The sequence below is a fragment of the Anguilla rostrata genome, chromosome 17 (genome assembly GCF_018555375.3).
Source record: "Anguilla rostrata isolate EN2019 chromosome 17, ASM1855537v3, whole genome shotgun sequence".
Taxonomy (NCBI): Eukaryota; Metazoa; Chordata; class Actinopteri; order Anguilliformes; family Anguillidae; genus Anguilla; species Anguilla rostrata.
The window spans coordinates 24,236,799-24,261,404 of NC_057949.1; the positions used below are offsets into that span (position 1 = coordinate 24,236,799).

A 24,606-nucleotide genomic window follows, 5' to 3' on the forward strand; every position below is an offset into this window, starting at 1 on the left:
GCAGTCTATACAATTGTCATTGTGCATCAATAGCACGATGACATTTAAATAATGTCCCTCCCAATGATACTGCTAAACCACACCCTTGGCTGACCGGTTCGTTTTCATCTTCTCATAAGCTCTGGGTAGTGAAGGCTGTGGAAAGTTTTGAGCGCATATCTCTTTGAGGAACAACAGAAAAGACTAAGAAGAGGCATAGAAAAAGAGCAACCCCACTGCATAGGACCCAGAAACCCACAGCTTTCTGGTCCCATCTTTTTCCCTTACAAGTTGTCAGTTTTCTGACATCATTCACAAGGGCTGTGTAGTCCACTGTCATCTCAGACTGATCCCTGTCAAGGCCAATGGCTTCTTGCTGTGAAAATACCGGCTAAATAAACATTTCATTGTCCATTTCCTGTTAAAATCAGATTTTGTTTTTAAAAGATGCACTGAATTTTTGTATGTAATGAGTCTGATGTGTAATGGATCAAACAAAACATTTGTAAAACAAAAATTCTAAATCTAAGGACTGTTAATTCTTTAATATCCCTAGGCTTAGCTACATGAACATTTTTAGCTGCAGGAAAATCTAAGTCACATTTTAAGAGCGACTTGAGGAGAGGCAGGTGAAGCCATAGAGTCACAGATCTTACAATGGCTTTGTGATTATAAGTGTGATAAGTGATCGATTTCATGGCATTTGTAGATACAGCAGAGATATTGAAGTTGTTGTGTTGTTTCTAGGAGACAGATTGGCCACATAGAAAAGTAAGGTTCAGTGTAGCAGTGACATGAACATTTTGGGAGATTAGCGAAACCAGCCAGATCCAAGACTCTTGAGTAATAGTTAAAGGTCTCCTAGACTGTTTCCATAATGGGAAAATCTTCATTGGACTCCTTGTCTCATTATTTATTGTTTACTACCTATTTAATTAAACTGGAACAACCGCTGCTATTTTATATAACCGCTGCTACTTTATTCTTTATTTATTTTCTTTATTTATTTTATGTATATTGTTACTATCTCTATGTTTGATGTGTGATGTTTAACTTGTTAACTTTTTTAACTTATGGTGCTGTACTCACTGGAAACCTGAATTTCCCTAAGGGAACTTCCCTACGGGATCAATAAAGTTTCTATCTATCTATCTATCTATCTTCTAGCCTTAGATGTTATACGACAGCTTGAGTGCTTAAACAAGGCAAAAGGAAAGAAGAAAACCTCCAGAAGTTGTTTGGCAGGGAGGTGTCAACAATAAACTCCCTTGGTATGCAGTCTATACAATTGTCATTGTGCATCAATAGCACGATGACATTTAAATAATGTCCCTCCCAATGATACTGCTAAACCACACCCTTGGCTGACAGAATCATTTTCATTTTCTCATAAGCTCTGGGTAGTGAAGGCTGTGGAGAGTATTGAGCGCATATCTCTTTGAGGAACAACAGAAAAGACTAAGAAGACGCATAGAAAAAGCAGGAGAAACAAAAGTGAGTATTTAAAAAAATGTTTTGTCAACTCTCGTTCTTGTGCATACCCTTGTGAAAATGAATGTACCCAGGGGTGAATTTCTGGGCAGTACCTCATCGGGTTAGGAACAAATTGCATTAGCCTGGATATAAAATAATAGTGGGACTTGACTTTTGAATGGCATTTCAAAATGTTACAGTAAAGTAGATGAAATAATTTCAGACTAAATAATAATAATAATAATAATAATAATGTCTCAAACTCACTGTTTGATTTGAAATACAAATTTGATAAGTACAAAGGAAAAACAATCAATTTGACACAACTTTCCAAATACTTGGAGATGATACAAAACTGGGAGGTTTAGCCAACAGTTTGGAATCTACTAAAGTAATCCAAGAAGATTTAAACAGAATCCAAAAGTGGGCAGAAACCTGGCAAATGTGGGGAATAAAATTCTACATGTGGGGAATAAAAACATAGGGCAGGATTACTTTATGGGTGGTACAAAATTAGAATGCGCACATGTAGAAAAAGACTTGAGAGTAGTAGTTGATCAAGGCCTTTCAGGCTCTGGTCAATGTGATGTAGCAGTAAAAAAGCCAACAGGATGCTGGGATACATAGCCAGGAGTATTGAGTATAAATCTAAGGAGATCATACTCACCCTATACAATACCCTTGTCAGACCACACTTAGAGTATTGTGTGCAGTTCTGGGGACCGTACTACAAGAAAGATATAGAGGCGCTGGAAAAGGTCCAAAGACGGGCAACCAGATTGATTCTGGGTATAAAAGATAAGTGTTATGAGGAAAGGTTTGAGATGCTTGGACCTTCAAGCTTAGTAAAAGGAGGCTTATGGGATATTTGATTGAGGCTTTTAAATTTATTAAAGGGATTAACAAAGTGATCTACATGAAATTATTCAAGTTGAATTCGGTTAGCAGAACGAGGGGGCACGGATGGAAACTGGCAAAGGGTAAATTTCACACAGACATTAGGAAATATGTTTTCACACAGAGAGTGGTCAATGTGTGGAATAGCTTGCCTGGACATGTAGTGAAAGCAGAAACACTGGGGGTATTCAAGGCCCGGCTTGATACAGTGTTAGATACTATCTAGCTTTTAGGTAAACTAAGCATTGAGTACAGTTTAGTGGTCGGAATAGACAAGCAGTGTTGGGCTGAATGGCCTGTTCTCGTCTTAAGTTGTGTTATGTTATGTTATGTTATGTTATGTTATGTTATGTTATGTTATGTTATGTTATGTTATGTTATGTTATGTTACAAAACATGAGACAGATATCAGCTTGTTTACCATGTCCTGCCTTCCCTTTCTTTCCTTCAGTGTCTGACCTGAGGATGGTGCTGGTTGGCAAGAGTGGAGCAGGAAAGAGCGCGTCAGGAAATACCATCCTGGGGAAGGAAGTTTTTAAAGAGGATGATTCCGCTGACTCTGTTACCACGTTTTCATCAAGGCAGAGTGCAGAACGTTCTGGAAAGCAGTTCTCTGTGATTGACACACCAGGACTTTTCGGCACATCCATGGATGAAGAACAAGTGAAAAAAGAAATTGACGAGTGCGTCCGTCTGTCGGTCCCTGGACCCCATGTGTTTCTGCTAGTGGTCAGGTTGGGCAGATTCACACAGGAAGACAAATCTGCTGTGCAGTGGATCCAGAAGCACTTTGGGGAAAAAGCCTCACGGTACACAATTGTGCTGTTCGCAGGTGCCGATCAAATGAAAAAACCGATGGAAGAGTTTCTGAACAATTCCAAGCTACTTCAGGACCTAATTCATTGCTGTGGTGGAAGATATCATATCTTCAATAATGATGATAAACAGAACATCACTCAGGTTACCGAGCTGATGCAAAAAATAGAGAAGATGGTGAAGGAGAATGGAGGAGAATACTACACCAATGAGATGTACAAGGAGGCTGAGAGAAAGATCAGAGAGGAGGAGGATAAGAAGTGGAGAGCTGAAAAATGGGAAAATGCAAAGAAATATTTGAAAGGAGGTGCTTTTGTGGCCACGGCTGTAGGAGGAGTTGCAGCAGGTACTTCAAGAGCAGTTTGGTTAGCCGTTGCAGTTGGAGCAGCAATGTTAGGGCAGAGAATTGTGATGATAACCTCACTGATATGATTGTATGGAGTTTGGTTCCACATTGATTCATTTTTATCACACCTGGGTCACCTCTGCCTCTGAAACCCTCTCTATTAATGCACACGACATACATACATATTGTACTATATGCACTTAAGAAAATATCACTGATCATGTAAGTTTGAAGAGTCATGTGAAATCAAAAAGGAGAATAGATTAATCAAGTCTTAAAGCTCTGAAAATCTGAGAAATGCAAGAAACAAAGAAAGATGTAGCCTTGAAACTGTGGTGTCCATGCTAGACACAGGTGTTTTTTTTTGAAAAATTAATAAAATATAATCAAAGTAAAATGCGTAGATTCATTATGCACGGCTCTTATATTTCATACGGGTACATATTTTTGCAAATATAACTAACATTAATATGCTACTAATACTAAAATCAATAATTCTAATAATAATTACTAATATTATAGATTAGGTGGAAGGAGTCTGTGTGTGATGGAGAGTTTGCTCAAGCTGTCTCTGAAGAAATTAAACTAACCTTTAACCTTATTTGGGAGGCTTTGAGTCACAGCAGAACAGAAGCCCACAGACTGGACCTTTTGAGGAGAGGGTGGGAGGTGGGCTTGGGATTGGAGGAAACTCGCTTCCCTGCAGGCCCCAGTAACTCGTACTCTGTTATTTACCGTCCTGGCCGAATTCATATGCAGTGATTGATACTTTCCTACTTTACAGTGAATTAATTAAATACTGCAGCCCCATTTGTATCTGATGCTCTTCACTGCCAAAAGAGGACAAGGAAGTACAAAGTAAAGATTTGCCTGGTCACATGACACATTTTTTGCAATGCACAAGCATGCTGAAGAAATATTTGATGATGTAGTCCCCCTAGTGGCTGTATCTAGTAAATAAATAAAAATTCCTCAATGTTTCTTCCACTGAGCTTCATTATGAACTGGTTAAGTTTTAATGGCAAAATACTTCCCATCCATTCTTGAGGTTCATTTTGACATCAAAACATATTTTAGAATATAGTGATTGATTTTTTTGAAGGATCTTTTCTGTTGATTAACACATTTTTGGTCCAATCTTTTTTCCCTTAGAAACGGTAAGATGTCTGAAATCATCCAGCAGGAACGTATAGCCCTCTGTAGTTCCAGACTAGTTTCCTGTAGTTTCCTGTCAAGCCTGATAGCTTCTTGCAATTAAAATATTGGCGAAATAAACTTTGCTCATTTCATGTTAAAACCTGACTTTGTTGGTGAAGGATGTGCTGATTTTTGCATGTGTAATGGATCAAACAAAACATTTGTAAAACAGAAATTCTAAATCTACAGGCTATCAATTCTGTCACTTCACTAGGCTTACCTAGTTAACATTAACATTAACATTAGCGTAGCCAACTTTATTAGCATAATTGCAGGGTATGCAATCACTGTGCGGGCAGAAATGAAGTCTACAGGACTCCAGCGTCCGTACTTCACACAATACATGTATACCATAAAGCCTTACTAGTCAGTTTGGTTTCATTTGATGTAACTGTTCCTTTTTTTTCCTCTTAATTTATTCCCAAATAACAAGCAAAAGAACCTGCGTGGCTATTTTAGCCTGGTCTGATGGGTTTCAGTGGCAGCCTGTGCTGGGTTCGCAACCATTCTGGATCAGCATCAGGACTGTATTTTGGCAGTATCTCGCATAATTTCTCCTCCCCTGTTCTTCCGTTTTTGCTTTGTTATGAAGTAACTGGTCAACACTTTATGGCAAATTAAAAATATTTCCTATTCATTCTTTAAGGTTACTTCTGGCATGAAAAAACTATTTGAAATATAATGATAGATTTTTCAAAGGATCTTTTCTAATGATCCCAAAATTTTATTTTTTTGTTGATAATTTGGCGCCAACATGGGGCTGTGTATGTCCCACCCTAGTTTGAAATGTCAAGTTGTCCCCACCTGAGTTCAGGGAGCAACCCCACTGCATTGGACCCAGAAACCCACAGCTTTCTGGTCCCATCTTTTTCCCTTACAAGTTGTCAGTTTTCTGACACCATTCACGAGGGCTGTGTAGTCCACTGTCATCTCAGACTGATCCTTGTCAAGGCCAATGGCTTCTTGCTGTGAAAATACCAGCTAAAGAAACATTTCATTGTCCATTTCCTGTTAAAATCAGATTTTGTTGGTAAAAGATGCACTGAATTTTGTATGTAATGAGTCTGATGTGTAATGGATCAAACAAAACATTTGTAAAACAAAAATTCAAAATCTAAGGACTGTTAATTCTTTAATATCCCTAGGCTTAGCTACATGAGCATTTTTAGCTGCAGGAAAATCTAAGTCACATTTTAAGAGCGACTTGAGGAGAGGCAGGTGAAGCCATAGAGTCACAGATCTTACAATGGCTTTGTGATTATAAGTGTGATAAGAGATCCATTTCGTGGCATTTGTAGATACAGCAGAGATATTGAAGTTGTTGTGTTGTTTCTAGGAGACAGATTGGCCACAGAGAAAAGTAAGGTTCAGTGTAGCAGTGACATGAACATTTTGGGAGATTAGCGAAACCAGCCAGATCCAAGACTCTTGAGTAATAGTTAAAGGTCTCCTAGACTGTTTCCATAATGGGAAAATCGTCATTGGACTCCTTCTAGCCTTAGATGTTATACGACAGCTTGAGTGCTTAAACAAGGCAAAAGGAAAGAAGAAAACCTCCAGAAGTTGTTTGGCAGGGCGGTGTCAACAATAAACACCCTTGGTATGCAGTCTATACAATTGTCATTGTGCATCAATAGCACGATGACATTTAAATAATGTCCCTCCCAATGATACTGCTAAACCACACCCTTGGCTGACCGAATCATTTTCATTTTCTCATAAGCTCTGGGTAGTGAAGGCTGTGGAGAGTTTTGAGCACATATCTCTTTGAGGAACAACAGAAAAGACTAAGAAGAGGCATAGAAAAAGAGCAACCCCACTGCATAGGACCCAGAAACCCACAGCTTTCTGGTCCCATCTTTTTCCCTTACAAGTTGTCAGTTTTCTGACATCATTCACGAGGGCTGTGTAGTCCACTGTCATCTCAGACTGATCCTTGTCAAGGCCAATGGCTTCTTGCTGTGAAAATAGCAGCTAAAGAAACATTTCATTGTCCATTTCCTGTTAAAATCAGATTTTGTTGGTAAAAGATGCACTGAATTTTTGTATGTAATGAGTCTGATGTGTAATGGATCAAACAAAACATTTGTAAAACAAAAATTCTAAATCTAAGGACTGTTAATTCTTTAATATCCCTAGGCTTAGCTACATGAACATTTTTAGCTGCAGGAAAATCTAAGTCACATTTTAAGAGCGACTTGAGGAGAGGCAGGTGAAGCCACAGAGTCACAGATCTTACAATGGCTTTGTGATTATAAGTGTGATAAGAGATCCATTTCGTGGCATTTGTAGATACAGCAGAGATATTGAAGTTGTTGTGTTGTTTCTAGGAGACAGATTGGCCACAGAGAAAAGTAAGGTTCAGTGTAGCAGTGACATGAACATTTTGGGAGATTAGCGAAACCAGCCAGATCCAAGACTCTTGAGTAATAGTTCAAGGTCTCCTAGACTGTTTCCATAATGGGAAAATCGTCATTGGACTCCTTCTAGCCTTAGATGTTATATGACAGCTTGAGTGCTTAAACAAGGCAAAAGGAAAGAAGAAAACCTCCAGAAGTTGTTTGGCAGGGCGGTGTCAACAATAAACTCCCTTGGTATGCAGTCTATACAACTGTCATTGTGCATCAATAGCACGATGACATTTAAATAATGTCCCTCCCAATGATACTGCTAAACCACACCCTTGGCTGACAGAATCATTTTCATTTTCTCATAAGCTCTGGGTAGTGAAGGCTGTGGAAAGTTTTGAGCGCATATCTCTTTTTTTGAAAAATTAATAAAATATAATCAAAGTAAAATGTGTAGATTCATTATGCACTGCTCTTATATTTCATACGTGTACATATTTTTGCAAATATAACTAACATTAATATGCTACTAATACTAAAATCAATAATTCTAATAATAATTACTAATATTATAGATTAGGTGGAAGGAGTCTGTGTGTGATGGGAGAAGTTCTGCTCAAGCTGTCTCTGAAGAAATTAAACTAACCGTATTAACCTTATTTGGGAGGCTTTGGGGTTACAGCAGAACAGGAAGCCCACAGACTGGACCTGTTTTTGAGGGAGAGGGTGGGAGGTGGGGCTTGGGATTGGGAGGAAACTCGCTTCCCCTGCAGGCCTCCAGTAACTCGTACTTTCTGTTATTTACAGTCCTGGCCGAATTCATATGCAGTGATTGATACTTTTCCTACTTTACAGTGAATTAATTTAAATACTGCAGGCCCCATTTGTATGCTGTGATGCTCTTCACTGCCAAAAGAGGACAAGGAAGTACAAAGTAAAGTTTTGCCTGGTCACATGACACATTTTTTTCAATGCACAAGCATGCTGAAGAATTATTTGATGATGTAGTCCCCCTAGTGGCTGTATCTAGTAAATAAATAAAAATTCCTCAATGTTTCTTCCACTGAGCTTCATTATGAACTGGTTAAGTTTTAATGGCAAAATACTTCCCATCCATTCTTGAGGTTCATTTTGACATCAAAACATATTTTAGAATATAGTGATTGATTTTTTTGAAGGATCTTTTCTGTTGATTAACACATTTTTGGTCCAATCTTTTTTCCCTTAGAAACGGTAAGATGTCTGAAATCATCCAGCAGGAACGTATAGCCCTCTGTAGTTCCAGACTAGTTTCCTGTAGTTTCCTGTGAAGCCTGATAGCTTCTTGCGATTAAAATATTGGCGAAATAAACTTTGCTCATTTCATGTTAAAACCTGACTTGTTGGTGAAGGATGTGTTGCTTTTTGCATGTGTAATGGATCAAACAAAACATTTGTAAAACAGAAATTCTAAATCTACAGGCTATCAATTCTGTCACTTCACTAGGCTTACCTAGTTAACATTAACATTAACATTAGCGTAGCCAACTTTATTAGCATAATTGCAGGGTATGCAATCACTGTGCGGGCAGAAATGAAGTCTACAGGACTCCAGCGTCCGTACTTCACACAATACATGTATACCATAAAGCCTTACTAGTCAGTTTGGTTTCATTTGATGTAACTGTTCCTTTTTTTTCCTCTTAATTTATTCCCAAATAACAAGCAAAAGAACCTGCGTGGCTATTTTAGCCTGGTCTGATGGGTTTCAGTGGCAGCCTGTGCTGGGTTCGCAACCATTCTGGATCAGCATCAGGACTGTATTTTGGCAGTATCTCGCATAATTTCTCCTCCCCTGTTCTTCCGTTTTTGCTTTGTTATGAAGTAACTGGTCAACACTTTATGGCAAATTAAAAATATTTCCTATTCATTCTTTAAGGTTACTTCTGGCATGAAAAAACTATTTGAAATATAATGATAGATTTTTCAAAGGATCTTTTCTAATGATCCCAAAATTTTATTTTTTTGTTGATAATTTGGCGCCAACATGGGGCTGTGTATGTCCCACCCTAGTTTGAAATGTCAAGTTGTCCCCACCTGAGTTCAGGGAGCAACCCCACTGCATAGGACCCAGAAACCCACAGCTTTCTGGTCCCATCTTTTTCCCTTACAAGTTGTCAGTTTTCTGACACCATTCACGAGGGCTGTGTAGTCCACTGTCATCTCAGACTGATCCTTGTCAAGGCCAATGGCTTCTTGCTGTGAAAATACCAGCTAAAGAAACATTTCATTGTCCATTTCCTGTTAAAATCAGATTTTGTTGGTAAAAGATGCACTGAATTTTTGTATGTAATGAGTCTGATGTGTAATGGATCAAACAAAACATTTGTAAAACAAAAATTCAAAATCTAAGGACTGTTAATTCTTTAATATCCCTAGGCTTAGCTACATGAGCATTTTTAGCTGCAGGAAAATCTAAGTCACATTTTAAGAGCGACTTGAGGAGAGGCAGGTGAAGCCATAGAGTCACAGATCTTACAATGGCTTTGTGATTATAAGTGTGATAAGAGATCCATTTCGTGGCATTTGTAGATACAGCAGAGATCAAGTTGTTGTGTTGTTTCTAGGAGACAGATTGGCCACAGAGAAAAGTAAGGTTCAGTGTAGCAGTGACATGAACATTTTGGGAGATTAGCGAAACCAGCCAGATCCAAGACTCTTGAGTAATAGTTAAAGGTCTCCTAGACTGTTTCCATAATGGGAAAATCTTCATTGGACTCCTTGTCTCATTATTTATTGTTTACTACCTATTTAATTAAACTGGAACAACCGCTGCTATTTTATATAACCGCTGCTACTTTATTCTTTATTTATTTTCTTTATTTATTTTATGTATATTGTTACTATCTCTATGTTTGATGTGTGATGTTTAACTTGTTAACTTTTTTAACTTATGGTGCTGTACTCACTGGAAACCTGAATTTCCCTAAGGGAACTTCCCTACGGGATCAATAAAGTTTCTATCTATCTATCTATCTATCTATCTTCTCGCCTTAGATGTTATACGACAGCTTGAGTGCTTAAACAAGGCAAAAGGAAAGAAGAAAACCTCCAGAAGTTGTTTGGCAGGGAGGTGTCAACAATAAACTCCCTTGGTATGCAGACTATACAACTGTCATTGTGCATCAATAGCACGATGACATTTAAATAATGTCCCTCCCAATGATACTGCTAAACCACACCCTTGGCTGACAGAATCATTTTCATTTTCTCATAAGCTCTGGGTAGTGAAGGCTGTGGAGAGTATTGAGCGCATATCTCTTTTTTTGAAAAATTAATAGAGAAAATTAAAACAGAAAAGACTAAGAAGACGTATAGAAAAAGCAGGAGAAACAAAAGTGAGTATTTTAAAAAATGTTTTGTCAACTCTCGTTCTTGTGCATACCCTTGTGAAAATGAATGTACCCAGGGGTGAATTTCTGGGCAGTACCTTATCGGGTTAGGAACAAATTGCATTAGCCGGGATATAAAATAATAGTGGGACTTGACTTTTGAATGGCATTTCAAAATGTTACATTAAAGTAGATTAAATAATTTCAGACTAAATAATAATAATAATAATAATAATAATAATAATAATAATAATAATAATAATAATAATGTCTCAAACTCACTGTTTGATTTGAAATACAAATTTGACAAAGGAAAAACAATCAATTTGACACAACTTTCCAAATACTTGGAGATGATACAAAACTGAGAGGTTTAGCCAACAGTTTGGAATCTACTAAAGTAATCCAAGAAGATTTAAACAGAATCCAGAAGTGGGCAGAAACCTGGCAAATGAAATTCAATATAACTAAATGTAAAGTTCTACATGTGGGGAATAAAAACATAGGGCAGGATTACTTTATGGGTGGTACAAAATTAGAATGCGCACATGTAGAAAATGACTTGAGAGTAGTAGTTGATCAAGGCCTTTCAGGGTCTGGTCAATGTGATGTAGCAGTAAAAAAGCCAACAGGATGCAGGGATACATAGCCAGGAGTAATGAGTATAATATTGAGTATACTCACCCTATACAATACCCTTGTCAGACCACACTTAGAGTATTGTGTGCAGTTCTGGGGACCGTACTACAAGAAAGATATAGAGGCGCTGGAAAAGGTCCAAAGACGGGCAACCAGATTGTTTCTGGGTATAAAAGATAAGTGTTATGAGGAAAGGTTTGAGATGCTTGGACCTTCAAGCTTAGTAAAAGGAGGCTTATGGGATATTTGATTGAGGCTTTTAAATTTATTAAAGGAATTAACAAAGTGAACTACATGAAATTATTCAAGTTGAGTTCGGTTAGCAGAACGAGGGGGCATAAATGGAAACTGGCAAAGGGTAAATTTCACACAGACATTAGGAAATATGTTTTCACACAGAGAGTGGTCAGTGTGTGGAATAGCTTGCCTGGACATGTAGTGAAAGCAGAAACACTGGGGGTATTCAAGGCCTGGCTTTATACAGTGTTAGATACTATCTAGCTTTAAGGTAAACTAAGCATTAAGTACAGTTTAGTGGTCGGAATAGACAAGCAGTGTTGGGCTGAATGGCCTGTTCTCCTCTTATGTTATGTTATGTTATGTTATGTTATGTTATGCTATAAAACGAGACAGATATCAGCTTGTTTACCATGCCCTGCGTTCCCTTTCTTTCCTTCAGTGTTGCACTTGAGGATGGTGCTGGTTGGCAAGAGTGGAGCAGGAAAGAGCGCGTCAGGAAATACCATCCTGGGGAAGAAAGCTTTTAAAGAGGATGATTCCGCTGACTGTGTTACCATGGTTTCATCAAAGCAGAGTGCAGAGCGTTTTGGAAGGCAGTTCTCTGTGATTGACACACCTGGGCTTTTCAGCACATCCATGGATGAAGAACAAGTGAAAAAAGAAATAGACAAGTGCATCAGTCTGTCTGTCCCAGGACCCCTCGTGTTTCTGCTGGTGGTCAGGTTGGGCAGATTCATGCAGGAAGAGAAATCTGCTGTGCAGTGGATCCAGAAGCACTTTGGGGAAGAAGCCTCACTGTACACAATGCTGCTGTTCACAGGTGCCGATCAGATAAAGAAATCGGTGGATGTGTTTCTGGACCGTTCCAAGGAACTTCAGGACCTCATTAATTGCTGTGGTGGAAGATATCATATCTTCAATAATGATGATGAACAGAACATCACTCAGGTTACCGAACTGATGCAGAAAATAGAGAAGATGGTGCAGGAGAATGGAGGAGAACACTACACCAATGAGATGTACAAGGAGGCTGAGAGAAAGATCAGAGAGGAGGAGAAAAGGAGGAGAAGAGAAAATATGAAGAAAAGTTTGAAAGGAGCAGCAATTTGGGCTCTGGCAGTCGCTGCAGCTGTAGCAGTAACAAGGAATTAATATACTGTGATTGCAGCCTCACTGAAATGACTGTATAGAATTTGATTCCACTTCTTATATTTTAATCTTGGATTTCCTTGGCCTATGAACCTGTCTCTATTAAAGCACTCAATAGATGTATATGCATTATAATGTGTATACTTAAGAAAATCTCACCAGCCATTTAAGTTTGTACAGTCATGTGAAATCAAAAAGGGAGAAAACATTAATCAAGTCTTAAACTTCTGAAAGACAAAAAATGTTACGAAACAGGAAATGGTATGGTGTGAAAATTGTAGTGTCGAGACTGGAGCTTTTTTGAAAAATTAATAAAATATATTTAAAGTCAGATGTGCAGGACATAAAATGTGTAGATGAATTGTATAGTACTCTTATATTTTAGATGTGTATATATTTTTCCTAATATAACAAACATTATCATTATACTAATACTATAACCAATCAATAATTTTGATGACTTGAGCTAATAACTATTACTGTGGTTTACGTGGATGGAGCCTGTGCGTAGTTGGAAGGGGTTCTGCCTCAGCTCTCTCAGAAGTAATTAAACTAGCCTTATTAACCTTATTTAGGAATCAGTCGAGTGCAAACAAATGATGATTTGGTGATTTACTAGTGCCTGATGTAAATATGAAGCACAGATAATAATGAGATAAATGCTCAGGCAGACTGCCCCTCTGTGGGACTTTAACATACGTCTTTGCTGTGTGAAAGAACTCCCCGGCTGCAGAAAAATGAACACATTGATTTTTTTTAAAACCGTTTTCCTTGTATCCTGTTACCAATTTTTGGAGTCTTTCGCCATTGCGTTACATAGCTTGTTTGCTTAGCCAAACTGCAGTTCGGGAATAAGGATGGATATCAGAACGTGGCTTTGTAAGAAAAAACAAAACACCGTAGAGACCCCAGCCGATGCCAATAGCCCCAGCACAGCAGCAATGATATCGCCGAGCCCGAACTTAATCTGCTGGCTCCACCAGCCGCAGAAGATGGTCAGTGGTTAGAATCGTTCATAAATTATATTATTCTGCGTCTTGTAGACCTACGTTCCGAGTCCTCCGATTCGCTAAATTGTGCGAGGACACTCGGGTTTAATACTGGATTCACCACTGCTGTGAAATAAATGTATTATTAGGGGTCCAAGCAGTGAAGCTGATGGAACCCTATTGTATCTGTTAGGATTATTATTATTATTATTATTATTATTATTATTATCCGCTAAAAGTGTCTGAGGCTTAGCAACCATAAGTCCTAGAGCAACCAAATTTGGTAGGTGGGTTCCTATGGCCCCCCACTACTCAGGCACTACAAATCACTGAATTGCCATAACAAAGGGTCATGTGTAAAAGGCCATAACTCCCACACCGTATGTCAGATCAACACAAAACATCATTGACCTGTGCATCTGAACGTGCTCTACAACTTTGCCATTGGGACCACCTATGTCCGCCATATTGTTTGCCCGCCATTTTGACTTTTTTTGTTGCGATGTGGAAGCTTTCTGCGCTAAAATGTCTGAGGCTCAGCAACCATAAGTTGTAGACCAACCAAATTTGGTAGGTGGGTTCCTATGTAGAGAAGCGCTGCAGCTCTACATACATACCGGGATATCTAAATATTTAGACATGCCATCTAAGTGTTACAACATAGTAAAGGCCTTTACGGGAAGCGGCCAGGACACATCCACGGTGACGCAACTAAGTCATCCGACAGCGTCTCTTAGCACAAAATTGGCCATAAGTCATCAATATTTTATACAATCATCATGATATTCAGTAGATATGTTCAGTGAAGGTATATGATCATGAGGACAAAACCATTTTAAAATCGCTCCATAGGGGGCGCGATAGTGCCAATGCTTGGACCCCTCCCAACGCCGCTTGCGGCTTTAATTTCATTTTGAAACAGTAGTCTTGTGTTGTTGTTATTTAGCCTTTCAAAGGCTATTGCATGGTTAAATCAATGAATTTCATTAAACCTACCACCAGACCAATTTTAGGTGGTGACCTGGAAATCTGCCCCAAATATTCCTATTATGGCCATGACGCACAAACACATGGAAAAGGTAAGGTAGGGAATTGTTCTCATCCAGTCAAAACGCCATTATATTGCCACCCGCTGGATGGGGAAAAAAATGCAGAAATAGGCATAGCAGGATGATAACCTACTGTTTTACTACATAAAAAGATTTGCCCCCTCGCCATTTTTAACTGCCCCCTCAGTCATTTCATCCTGGCGCCGGGCCTGACACAGTGTACTGTATTTAATCACTATTTTGTTTCATTGAATGATTATTGATATGAAGTAAGTTAAATGAGTTAAAACTTTAGCGGTCATGCATACTGTATTTTCTGCATTGTTGAAAGGGATAGCATTACAGTAACTCATCTTCAATACCAATCAAGGAGCACTGATGTACAACTACTGTACCATGCTGAGTACAAGTGACTTTTGACATCATTGTTGGAGATTTGTGGAGTACTGTTTAGTATTGGTGCATAATAATAAACATTATTGTCACTGAATCCTAGTTTCGTGCACATGTAATTCTGTTTTTCTCCATTTGCACTCAGCAGTCCTAAAAACAGTATCTTTTTAATCCAATAATCACTTATTTTTTTCATGGAACTCTCCTCTTCAAGATTGTTTTCTTTATCTTAACAGGAGCAACAGGGGCTGTTTTTCAAACTTCAATTAAAATCATATACAAGGTCACAGTAGGTTTTACTTTTTGGAGTTCCATTTACATAAGCTATGAAGTTTTTGGCTACTTCAGAGCTCAGTCGGCACTTTAAAAATAAATAAATAAATAAATAAATAAATACATTTAAAGAAAAACAATGTCCGCATTAAAATTCGGTATGGTACAGCTAAAAATATTTGGAAAAAGATACAATGATGGTCAGATAAAGCCAAGTCATCAATAGATGATAACATTTATGTTAAACCCATGTAATATGACCGGGTGTGGCCGGTAATCCACACAGTCCAATAGACTTTCCATTGCTCTGATATCTTCCTTATTATCAGCACGTCGGTTAAAATCACAAACTAAAATACACCTATCAAAGTTGAATGACTGACAGCAGAACTGAAAAATCTTTCAGAAGAGTGGAGAGATATTGTTCTGGAGGTCTGTATGTTTTCATTGCCAGCAAGGGAAACTGACATGTCAACATAGCGGCCATAATGGGCATTTCAACATATGCCAGTCGCGTCATTTTTCCCCCAAACCACGCTATATCAACAAGATTTACCGCATCGCACAAACCACGCCCCGTAGTTGCATTAGTCAACACACGTGTAGCGGCACCGTTACTGTAATTGTGGACTTTTCAGCAATCTTCCTTGTCTTGAGTTGGACGGCGAGAGCTCTGACGGGAAGCGCTCTACTGGGAAATTCCGCTTGCGTGAACAGTCCGGATATGGAGAATGCTTTCACTTCCCAGTGAAAGCATACCTTATTGTTCCTGTTCTTTCTCTAAATCAAACATCGCTGTTCTTTGCTCCTGTATGACTGGTTTTTTATATCTGGTAAGTGTTTACCGCATTTCCAGCCAGAATTTGAAAACGCATCGGGCAGTGTGCGAACTATGAGAATGCTGCTGAAATAAGTGTTTTTAAAAACTAAGTAGGCCATATGATAAAGCAGGAGATATGGTAAAATGATCTGCATATTTGTTAGTGATTAATATTTATCCTGGCTTTGAATTCACGCGTTTCGCTGGATACTTTATTATACATCTTACTGTTGCGGGATTTTGGGTATTTACATTTCGGCATTTCACAGACGCTCTTACCTGGACTGATTTATTTTATACAGATTATCCGGCATTTATACGGTTAAATATTTTTACTGAAGCAATTCAGTAAGTCCTGCCTTGGTCAAAGGTACAACGGTAACGCCCCTTCTAAGAAATAATGTTCAGATGGAGAATTTAGTTGAGAAAGAGAGATGGATTAATTTTACTATAAAAACTTTTCTTTGGTATATTTATGGAGGCACTAACTGTATTGTTTGTTCCTTGTCTTGTAGAGAGTGTCAATTATCCAGCTGTTTATTTATTTATTTATTTATTTTTGAATGCCTGTCATTGAAATGGACCTAGTGAACAACAGTTCATCACATGTTACTTGGCTGAGACTGTGTGCTTGTGTGTATGTGTTGCTTGCTTAACCCAGGCTGTATCTCCTTAACCTTGAATATCTGGTCATAGCGAATGTGGTAGGAGGGGTCACGGCATAAACCTTGCTAAATGAATGTTTTATGGTTTTGGGATTACACTTGTAAATGTAATTGTAAATGCAAAAGTCACAAGTTGACATCATGAGTCCACTGAATGTAGGACGTGCCTGGTATTGACATCCTTCAATGAAAAGCCACAGTCAAAAATTCCCTTTCAGTTGAATTCCCCTTTCTCAGTATAAACAAGGGAAGGTGGCGTCTGTAATAGTGCCCCTAGTGGCAGCTGCCACAGGTGTTTTATTGTTTTTTATTGTACAGTCAGGGTGAACTTTATTAGTGTTAAAAATACAGGTAAATCAGAGTTGAACTGGAAGCGGCTTTTTTTTCTTCTTTAATTGTATAGTATACAAGTCCCATTATTTCTGTTCCATTTGTTTGTATTCATTTTGTGCTATTATATATCTGACTTTTATCCACCCGATTTTCCACTTTGTCTAGTGAGCTGAGATGGCTGGAGTCCGGTCCTTGCTCGTTTTCACTCTGGATGATCTGCTGGCAGAGGATCTGCGGAGGTTTAAGTTTTGGCTCTCGAACGATTTGCCTGAGGGCGTTAAGCCCATTGGAAAGGGCAGACTGGAGAACAGAGGCGTGGTCGACATGGTGGAGCTGATGGTGGAGGTCCACGGAGAAGAAGGTGCTGCGAAGGTCGCGCTGCATGCCCTGAGGAAGGTGGACCAGAACGACCTCGCGCAGAGGCTGGAGAAAGAGCACGGTAAGCATCTGCTTCTGTCTCAGTTTGGTCTTTGGACTGCGCCTGACCTTGTGTGAATTATTTTCCTTGGGATGATTTCACGGCCCCATATGCCTTTATGAACTCCATTACCCACCTGTCTTTCATTTTTGTTGGGGGAGGGAAAAAAGAAAAGAAAGCCAGTTTATTTCCATTAGTACTACTACATTGAGAGTGCTTTAATTTGTATGTCTGAAAGTGTACACAGCAGTGATTTTAAACAACATGAAGAGGATGTGGAGAAATGTTTTATTTTTTCCCCGTGGATTAGTGTTTTCTGAGGTGTAGCACAAGAGAATTGAAAACTCTCCAGGCAGTAAATGAGGCCCTAGGTTTAGCATTAACTATTATGTGAAGTGAGGATTACTCAGTTGTAATGAAGTCTTTGTGCGGTAAAGCTATTGAATGGCAGGGTTTATGTTCACTCTTTTGATGCAATCTCCTGTCATCCTGCATTGTAAATGGGTGTGTTCTCCCCACAGAGAGGCCTGGGGAGAGGCTTGGTCCTCCTGATTTGAGGATGGTGCTGGTCGGTAAGAGCGGAGGAGGGAAGAGCGCATCGGGAAACACCATCCTGGGGAGGCAAGCTTTTAAATCGGAGTTCTCCCCCAGCTCAGTGACCAGGAGCAGCGAGAGGAGCGACGGGGAGACCCAGGGGAGGCGCGTTGCTGTGATCGACACCCCAGGGATCTTCGACACTTCCATGCCGGAGGAACAGGTTCGGCGCGAGATCGAGAGGTGCATCGCCCTGTCCGTCCCGGGCCCGCACGCGTTCCTGCTGGTGCTCCGCCTGGGCCGGTTCACGCAGGAGGAGAGGCGCGCCGTGCGCTGGATCCAGGAGAGGTTCGGGGAAGAGGCCGCGCGGTACACGGTGGTGCTGCTCACGGGGGGAGATCAGCTGGACAAGCCGGTGCAGGAGTTTCTGAGCGTCAGCCGCGACCTCCAGGAGGTCATCGGCAGCTGCGGCGGCGGCTACCACGTCTTCAGCAACAGAGACGCCCGCGACGGCGGCGCTCAGGTCTCCGAGCTGATGCGCAAGGTGGACGAAATGGTGGAGAGGAACGGAGGAGGGCACTACACCAACGATATGTACCAGGAGGTGGAGAGAAGGCTCAGAGAGGAGGAGAGGAGGAGGAGAGAAGAAGAAGAGGAGAGAGAGAGGCAGGAAGAGGAACGGATCAGAGCGGAGGAGGAGAGGAGGAGGAGAGAAGAAGAGGAGAGAAGGAGGCACGAAGAGGAAAGGATCAGGGCGGAGGAGGAGAGAAGGTGGAGGGACGCTGAGAAAAGGATCAGAGAAGAGGAGGCGAAGAAGAGGGAAGAGGCGGAGATGAAGATCAGAGAAGAGGAGGCGAGGAAGAGGGAAGAGGCGGAGATGAAGATCAGAGAAGAGGAGGCGAGGAAGAGGGAAGAGGAGGTGGAAAAGATTAGAGAAGAGGCTGAAAGACAGAGAATGATGCAGATTGAGAAGAAGGAGGAGAAGAAAAATCGTGGGGAAAGTAAATTTATGAGGGAAACAAAAAGAGTGAGAGATGATGTCCTTAATTTTTTCAGATGAGCTATCCAAGTATAGTTTACTTGAATGACCCAGTAATAATGACAATAAATCATAGGCTGTTCCCTCTAAACTGCTCCTGATCTCATTACCTCAAGCTGATGTCACACTGATGTTCATTTTTTTCAAAATAATGCTGGTATATCAGAACAAATCATTGGACCTCATTCATGAAACATGCATACGATCACATTTGATCGTAAACTGTGTGTTTCCATGAACATTTCGGAATTCATCATTTCTTTTCTTATCTGTGTTTGTCCATGGCTGTTTCGTTATGCTAATCGTGTGACCAGGATTGTGCATTAGATTTACAAACAGTCGGCATTCATCATCTCAACTCACAAAACAGTTCCACACATGCGTCACGAATCCCATATTGGTTTTTCGTAGGAACGTTTTTAAGAACAAAAGTAAGAATAATTTAAGAAAAGTTTTGTGAATGAGGCCCGTTGTGTTTGTATTTGTGTCTATCAGGTACAGTAGGGAAATACTGCTTCACTTTGTAACATTGCATGGGATAAGCTTCACAGGCAAAATTCCAGCAACACAGGAGAATCAATTGTGCCGGTGTTGTTCTGAACCACAAGATGGTGCTTGTAACATTTCCTTATTTTTCAGTATAGTTTGCCCTTTTGTAATAAAGAAAATGAGACTCACGATATGAAGCCTAGTTTTCTTTACATGGGATATGATTTCATGATTTAGGTCAATTCTGAATTTTGAAATTGATTCTAATTCAATTGAATTTGAATTGCAGCTTTTTCCACAGGTTGAGAATTTATTTTTGTGGCGGTTGATTGTTTGTACTTTGAAATTGAAATTGTTTTATGAAATTGTATTGTAACTGTAAAAAGGTTATTAAATTTTGTGTGCATAGTTCACATTTTGTGTACGAGAATTTTATTTATTTTTTATTTATTTTATGTGTTAGGGCAATTTTATTTATTTTTTATTTACCTGGCCATGTCTCCAGATGAAAATGAAATCTATATGGCACTTTACGTGTCAAGTTGTACCAGTGACAGAGAGAAAGAACCCAAAAGGAACCCAAACTAAAACAATTTTGGAAGTAATGGTCTCAGTTACAGACAAGCCTTTACGCTACCAGAATGATATGGAGGATAATATAATCAGATACAAATTCTAAACATAAGTTAGGGACTTTAAAGTCATTGGTGCCTGAAATCCAAAATGCTCTAATTTCTAAACGCAATGATTTTCTTAAATTTCAATTAAACTAGGCCTAACTGTTAACTGTAACTGTTACTATAACAGTAATGTTATGGCAACCTATCTTTGGTGCAGTTTCTCCCTCTTCTAGCCTTCTTTTTTAAAGAAGTTTTGTGCCACCACCGGCTTCCAAAAACGTAGTACTTATCATAAATAATGCTTATACTATTTTAAATATTACCATGGATATGAGATGTTAAAACGTCATCAGTTGTTTTCTGTCATCATGTTTTAAGAAATGCATTCTGAGAAATTTAGTTTTCAAAATATGTAAAACAATGATTACATGCAGGCTTATCTTTAAATATCAGCAAACTGGAGTACTAAACTACTAAACTGGAGTGTTCGTGGAGTGGTCTGCTTATCTTTGTTGGGCCCACAAATTTTAAGAAGACTGAAATGTAGAGGCAAGCCAAATTTATCTGAGCCTGAAGACATGCTCTAGAAAATTCTTCCAATGATCATCTTGCAGTGGCTTAATTTTTAGAAATCAAGCAAGCAGACGAGTGAGAGGTCACAGAGCTGAGGCTGATAAACCAGTAGCCCTGAGAGCGCAAGGGAGGGAAAGCAAGAATGAAAAGAGAGGTGGGAGGAAAAGAGAAATAGTGGAAAGATTATGGGAGGAAAAGGATCAAAACAATCTATGGGTCACGGTGGCTGAACTTCAGTCAGAACCAGCCAAGAATGGACAAAGCCAGCAAGCTGTAATAAAGCCATCTGAGATCATAAAGATTTCAAAAGGGCCATCGTAAATCACCCTTTTGCGCCAAGCCTGAGCGTTCTTGAACAGAGCAGCAAAGAAGGATAGTAATTTAAGGGAAGAATGAAAAGACATATCTGGTGGCTGGAGTGCAAAAGATGAAGGACAAGAGGACAAGAGTGCGGGTGGGTGGGTGGCTGGGCCGAATGGAGGGAGGGTTGTAGGGAACGAGAGAGAGAGAGAGAGAAAGAAAGAGAGAGAGGTGGGAGAACAGGGCGCCATTGTGCTGAAACACCAGGCACTGGGAGACACACTCGGGGTGCATTCACACATCGTCGTCGCGGCACGGGCACACACAGGCACACACACACACACACACACACACACACACACGAGCGAGCGCGCGCGCACTCATCCGACACTACGGCCGGCTGGCATCGCGCAGGGCTTCTCTCCTCTCTCTTTTGCGCCCGCTGATTCGAGCGCTCACCCGCGAAACTTCGCTCTCTCGTCCCGCCCGGTCCCGGTCTCTCGGCTCTGCTCCCGAACCGAACCCCCAACGCAGGACGCTCCGCACCAGGACGTCGCCCCGCTGGCTGGTGGATCTCGCCGTGTCGCTCGTGAGGTAAATTGGCTTGCATCTTTTCAGCAGTCGTTAGCTCCCCATGTTGGTCTTCGAATATACAGCCAAAGGAAACTGTGAAGTTCCCAGCTGACAGGGAAGGCAAAATATTGTGTCTGTCTTAGTCGACATGGAGGGAATTGTTCATTTGTTTACCATGGCTATCAAGTGTGGAAAGTGAGGGCCTATTTCTAGCTATTAGGTTTACACGCCAAATTAACATTGTTGGATTGGCTGTTTAATGGCAGTGCCAAGTGCTTCTTCTGTCATACTGAAGCGCACAGAATACATCCTTCGCCATCATTTTGGGCACCAGTTCCCGAAACTAGGACAGTCGTGATATTTAAAGTTTGATATTGTGTGAGACTTTGAGAAAATGGGGAAAAGCGTCCGTAGGTCCGTGAGGGGAATTGTCCACAATGCTGGACAGTGGACATGGTCCAGTAATGGCGCTCAGTCTTGCTCGTTTCTGGATCCTCCTCCGTAACTCGGGCACCAACAACAATTGTAGCTGTGGCGACGTTTGGGGTTTGATTTTGAGATGCGGGTCTGTTAAGCCCACACTGCGTCGCTCCAATAATGGCCCCTTGTGTTCAGAGGCCGCTCGTGGTTTTTTTTTTCTGAGATGGTCCCCTCGCTCGGCCGGGCGCTGCCCGACTCCCACTGCCCCGTGAAAAGGGACCATTCTCTCCTCTTCGCTTGTTGACCGCACGCCGAGCAACGCTGATTTTACAGCCCTGAATCTCCACGCCGAGGCCAGGAAGAGATACGTTCAGACGTGATGCAGTGGAAACCGCTAAAGCAGTATAGCTGATGCGGTGGGTTGACGGAAATGGGAGACATTAGAAGGGCCTTCTTTGATACTAATGGTACATTTACAAAACGGCGCCGATGAACTCTCTGTTGATTAGAGAGCTCAGCTGTACCGTCTCTTTGAACTTATTTTGTCAGAACATAAGCATTTTTTTTTGTATATTCCTATATTTTACCATTACATTACACAACAGGCATTTAAAATATGCTCTTATCCAGAGCGACTTACACGACTTTTTACATAGCATTTACATTAGCAAACATTACCAAACAGGAACTTATATGTACTGTGTATGTATGATCTAGTTTTGTGTGCATCTAATGTTGTTTTCATATGCTATCACAATGTGGGAAAAGAACTAAAACATATTTCTAACCAGTTCTGCAGATGTGATTATTGTCCTGTGTGTGGTACAGTTCTGAGCTCGTAGTAAACAGATTCAGGGTGTGATTGAAGGTCACGGTTGTAATCGTGCTTTTGTTTCTTCTAACCCAACCCCCCCCTCCCCCTCCTCCAGTTGTTTCCTTCATCACTGTGAGCTGTGAGAAAGAGGAGGAAGACAGACAAGACCTTATAATAATATAATAAAGTATTATGTATAATAGTATATGTAATATATAATATAATTATTATCACAATACGACCTTACAATAAGACCTTGAAGTCTTATTGGCTGTGCTCTACGGTCTACCCTTTTCTTGTAGCCTCTTGTCCCCTGAGAGGGGAACAGAGAACGAGAGAGTGAGACAAAGAGTGAGAGTGAGAGAAAGCTGGGCGGAGTTAGTTGACTGAGGAAGCAGCGAGAGGCTAACAGCCCGGCCCGTGTAAGTGTTGGAAACAGAAGCGGATCCAGCGCACCCCCTGCTCCGTCATGGCCTCCACGGGCCTGCAGCTCCTGGGCCTGGTCCTGGCCCTGCTGGGCTGGGTGGGCGGGACCCTGGTGTGCGCCGCCCCCCTGTGGCGGGTCACCGCCTTCATCGGCAACAACATCGTGACGGCGCAGATCATCTGGGAGGGCCTGTGGATGAGCTGCATCGTCCAGAGCACGGGGCAGATCCAGTGCAAGGTGTACGACAGCCTGCTGGCGCTGCCCAGCGACATGCAGGCGGCCCGCGGGCTGTCCATGCTGTCCGTGCTGCTGAGCGGCCTGGCCTTCGCCCTGGGCGTGCTGGGCGTCAAGTGCACCAAGTGCCTGGGCCGGCAGCACCTGAAGGCGCGGATCAGCCGCGTCTCCGGCATCATCTTCGTCCTGGCGGGGTTCCTCTACCTCGTGCCCGTCTGCTGGACCGCCCACTCCATCATCCGGGATTTCTACGACCCCCACGTGGCCGCCCCGCACAAGCGGGAGCTGGGCCCCGCCCTCTACCTGGGCTGGGGGGCCTCGGGGCTCCTGCTGGTGGGCGGGGCCCTGCTCTACTCCGGGTCCAGCCCACCGGGGGCGCCCTCCTCGCCCACCTTCAGCGGAAGCAGCGAGGACAGCCCCCGCCGGGTGCCTGGCGGGGCCGGCCAGGTGAAGGGGTACGTGTAAACACCACCCCCCCCACCCCCGCCCACTGCTTGTCACTGCACATCTCCCAATCGCCAACCCCACCCCCCACCTGAAACCTGACACACCTGGGCCTTGAGAGCACCACCCACCCCCCATCCCACCCACCCAGTTCTCTCACTGTCAGCCTCATAAATAATTTCATTTTCCCTGTATATCATTGTCTGTAGTGTTTATGTTTTTCTGAGAAGAGGGTGTGAAGAGAAATGTGAACTTTTTATTTTATTTTGTTTTGTTTTTATTCCACATCTGATCTCATTTGATAACCCCCTTTCACTGCGTGTGTGTATTTTTTTCTCTCTGTAAACACAAATACAATAAAGCCTTTTTGGTCTTTCAGCATGTTTGCTTAAACATTTGTTTGTATGTCTAGCGAGTCTGGCTAAGAAACAGTCATTTCCCAGTGTTGAAATCATAAGAACAATTTATCGCAATATGCAGCTGTGCAAACATACTGGACTTTATTTAGGTGTTGGGTACAGTAACAAGTGCAGGGTGTGAGCTTGGGCGGCATTATCGCAGATTAGGTCCTGATATTGAATTGATATTGTAGCCTGATGAATGGATCATGTAAGCCTTTGTTATGGGTTGTGTATTGGTATGGAGTGGATGATGTAAGCTATATACTGGAATGGATTGTGGATGGCTGAACGAAGATTGATAGTGGAGAGCGTGGGGGCAGGAGACACCATATGAGTCCCTGTC

At 41.3% G+C, this 24,606-nt stretch overlaps 3 protein-coding genes and 1 long non-coding RNA gene across 6 annotated transcripts; 3 read left to right on the forward strand and 1 right to left on the reverse strand.

Moving 5' to 3' along the window:
- Positions 1–1,257: 1,257 nt before the first annotated feature.
- Positions 1,258–12,786, forward strand: LOC135244130 (GTPase IMAP family member 4-like). 3 transcript variants are annotated; one of them, XM_064316340.1, is made up of 4 exons: positions 1,266–1,473; positions 6,432–6,507; positions 10,410–10,433; positions 11,746–12,786. In XM_064316340.1, coding segments are annotated over exons 3-4 (714 nt in total). In that variant the 5' UTR covers positions 1,266–1,473; positions 6,432–6,507; positions 10,410–10,432; the 3' UTR covers positions 12,459–12,786. The 3 variants fall into 3 exon arrangements, with proteins under 3 accessions (XP_064172412.1, XP_064172410.1, XP_064172409.1); XM_064316342.1 differs by lacking the exons at positions 6,432–6,507; positions 10,410–10,433 and having other exon boundaries at positions 1,258–1,473; XM_064316339.1 differs by lacking the exons at positions 6,432–6,507; positions 10,410–10,433; positions 11,746–12,786 and adding an exon at positions 2,801–3,908 and having other exon boundaries at positions 1,303–1,473.
- A 1,990-nt stretch (positions 12,787–14,776) lies between these two features.
- Positions 14,777–17,243, reverse strand: LOC135244131 (uncharacterized). The gene is made up of 2 exons (XR_010326896.1): positions 17,122–17,243; positions 14,777–15,989 (listed from the first exon to the last, which is right to left on the reverse strand). It is a non-coding gene; the product is annotated as an uncharacterized LOC135244131 (long non-coding RNA).
- LOC135244129 (GTPase IMAP family member 4-like) lies at positions 15,861–19,872 on the forward strand. The gene is made up of 3 exons (XM_064316338.1): positions 15,861–15,998; positions 17,147–17,416; positions 17,917–19,872. The coding sequence occupies exons 2-3, from the start codon at positions 17,152–17,154 to the stop codon at positions 18,987–18,989; spliced, it is 1,338 nt and encodes a 445-aa protein (XP_064172408.1). The 5' UTR covers positions 15,861–15,998; positions 17,147–17,151; the 3' UTR covers positions 18,990–19,872.
- A 1,329-nt stretch (positions 19,873–21,201) lies between these two features.
- On the forward strand, positions 21,202–24,240 carry cldnk (claudin k). The gene is made up of 2 exons (XM_064315798.1): positions 21,202–21,544; positions 22,873–24,240. The coding sequence occupies exon 2, from the start codon at positions 23,227–23,229 to the stop codon at positions 23,881–23,883; it is 657 nt and encodes a 218-aa protein (XP_064171868.1). The 5' UTR covers positions 21,202–21,544; positions 22,873–23,226; the 3' UTR covers positions 23,884–24,240.
- The last annotated feature ends 366 nt before the right edge of the window (positions 24,241–24,606 follow it).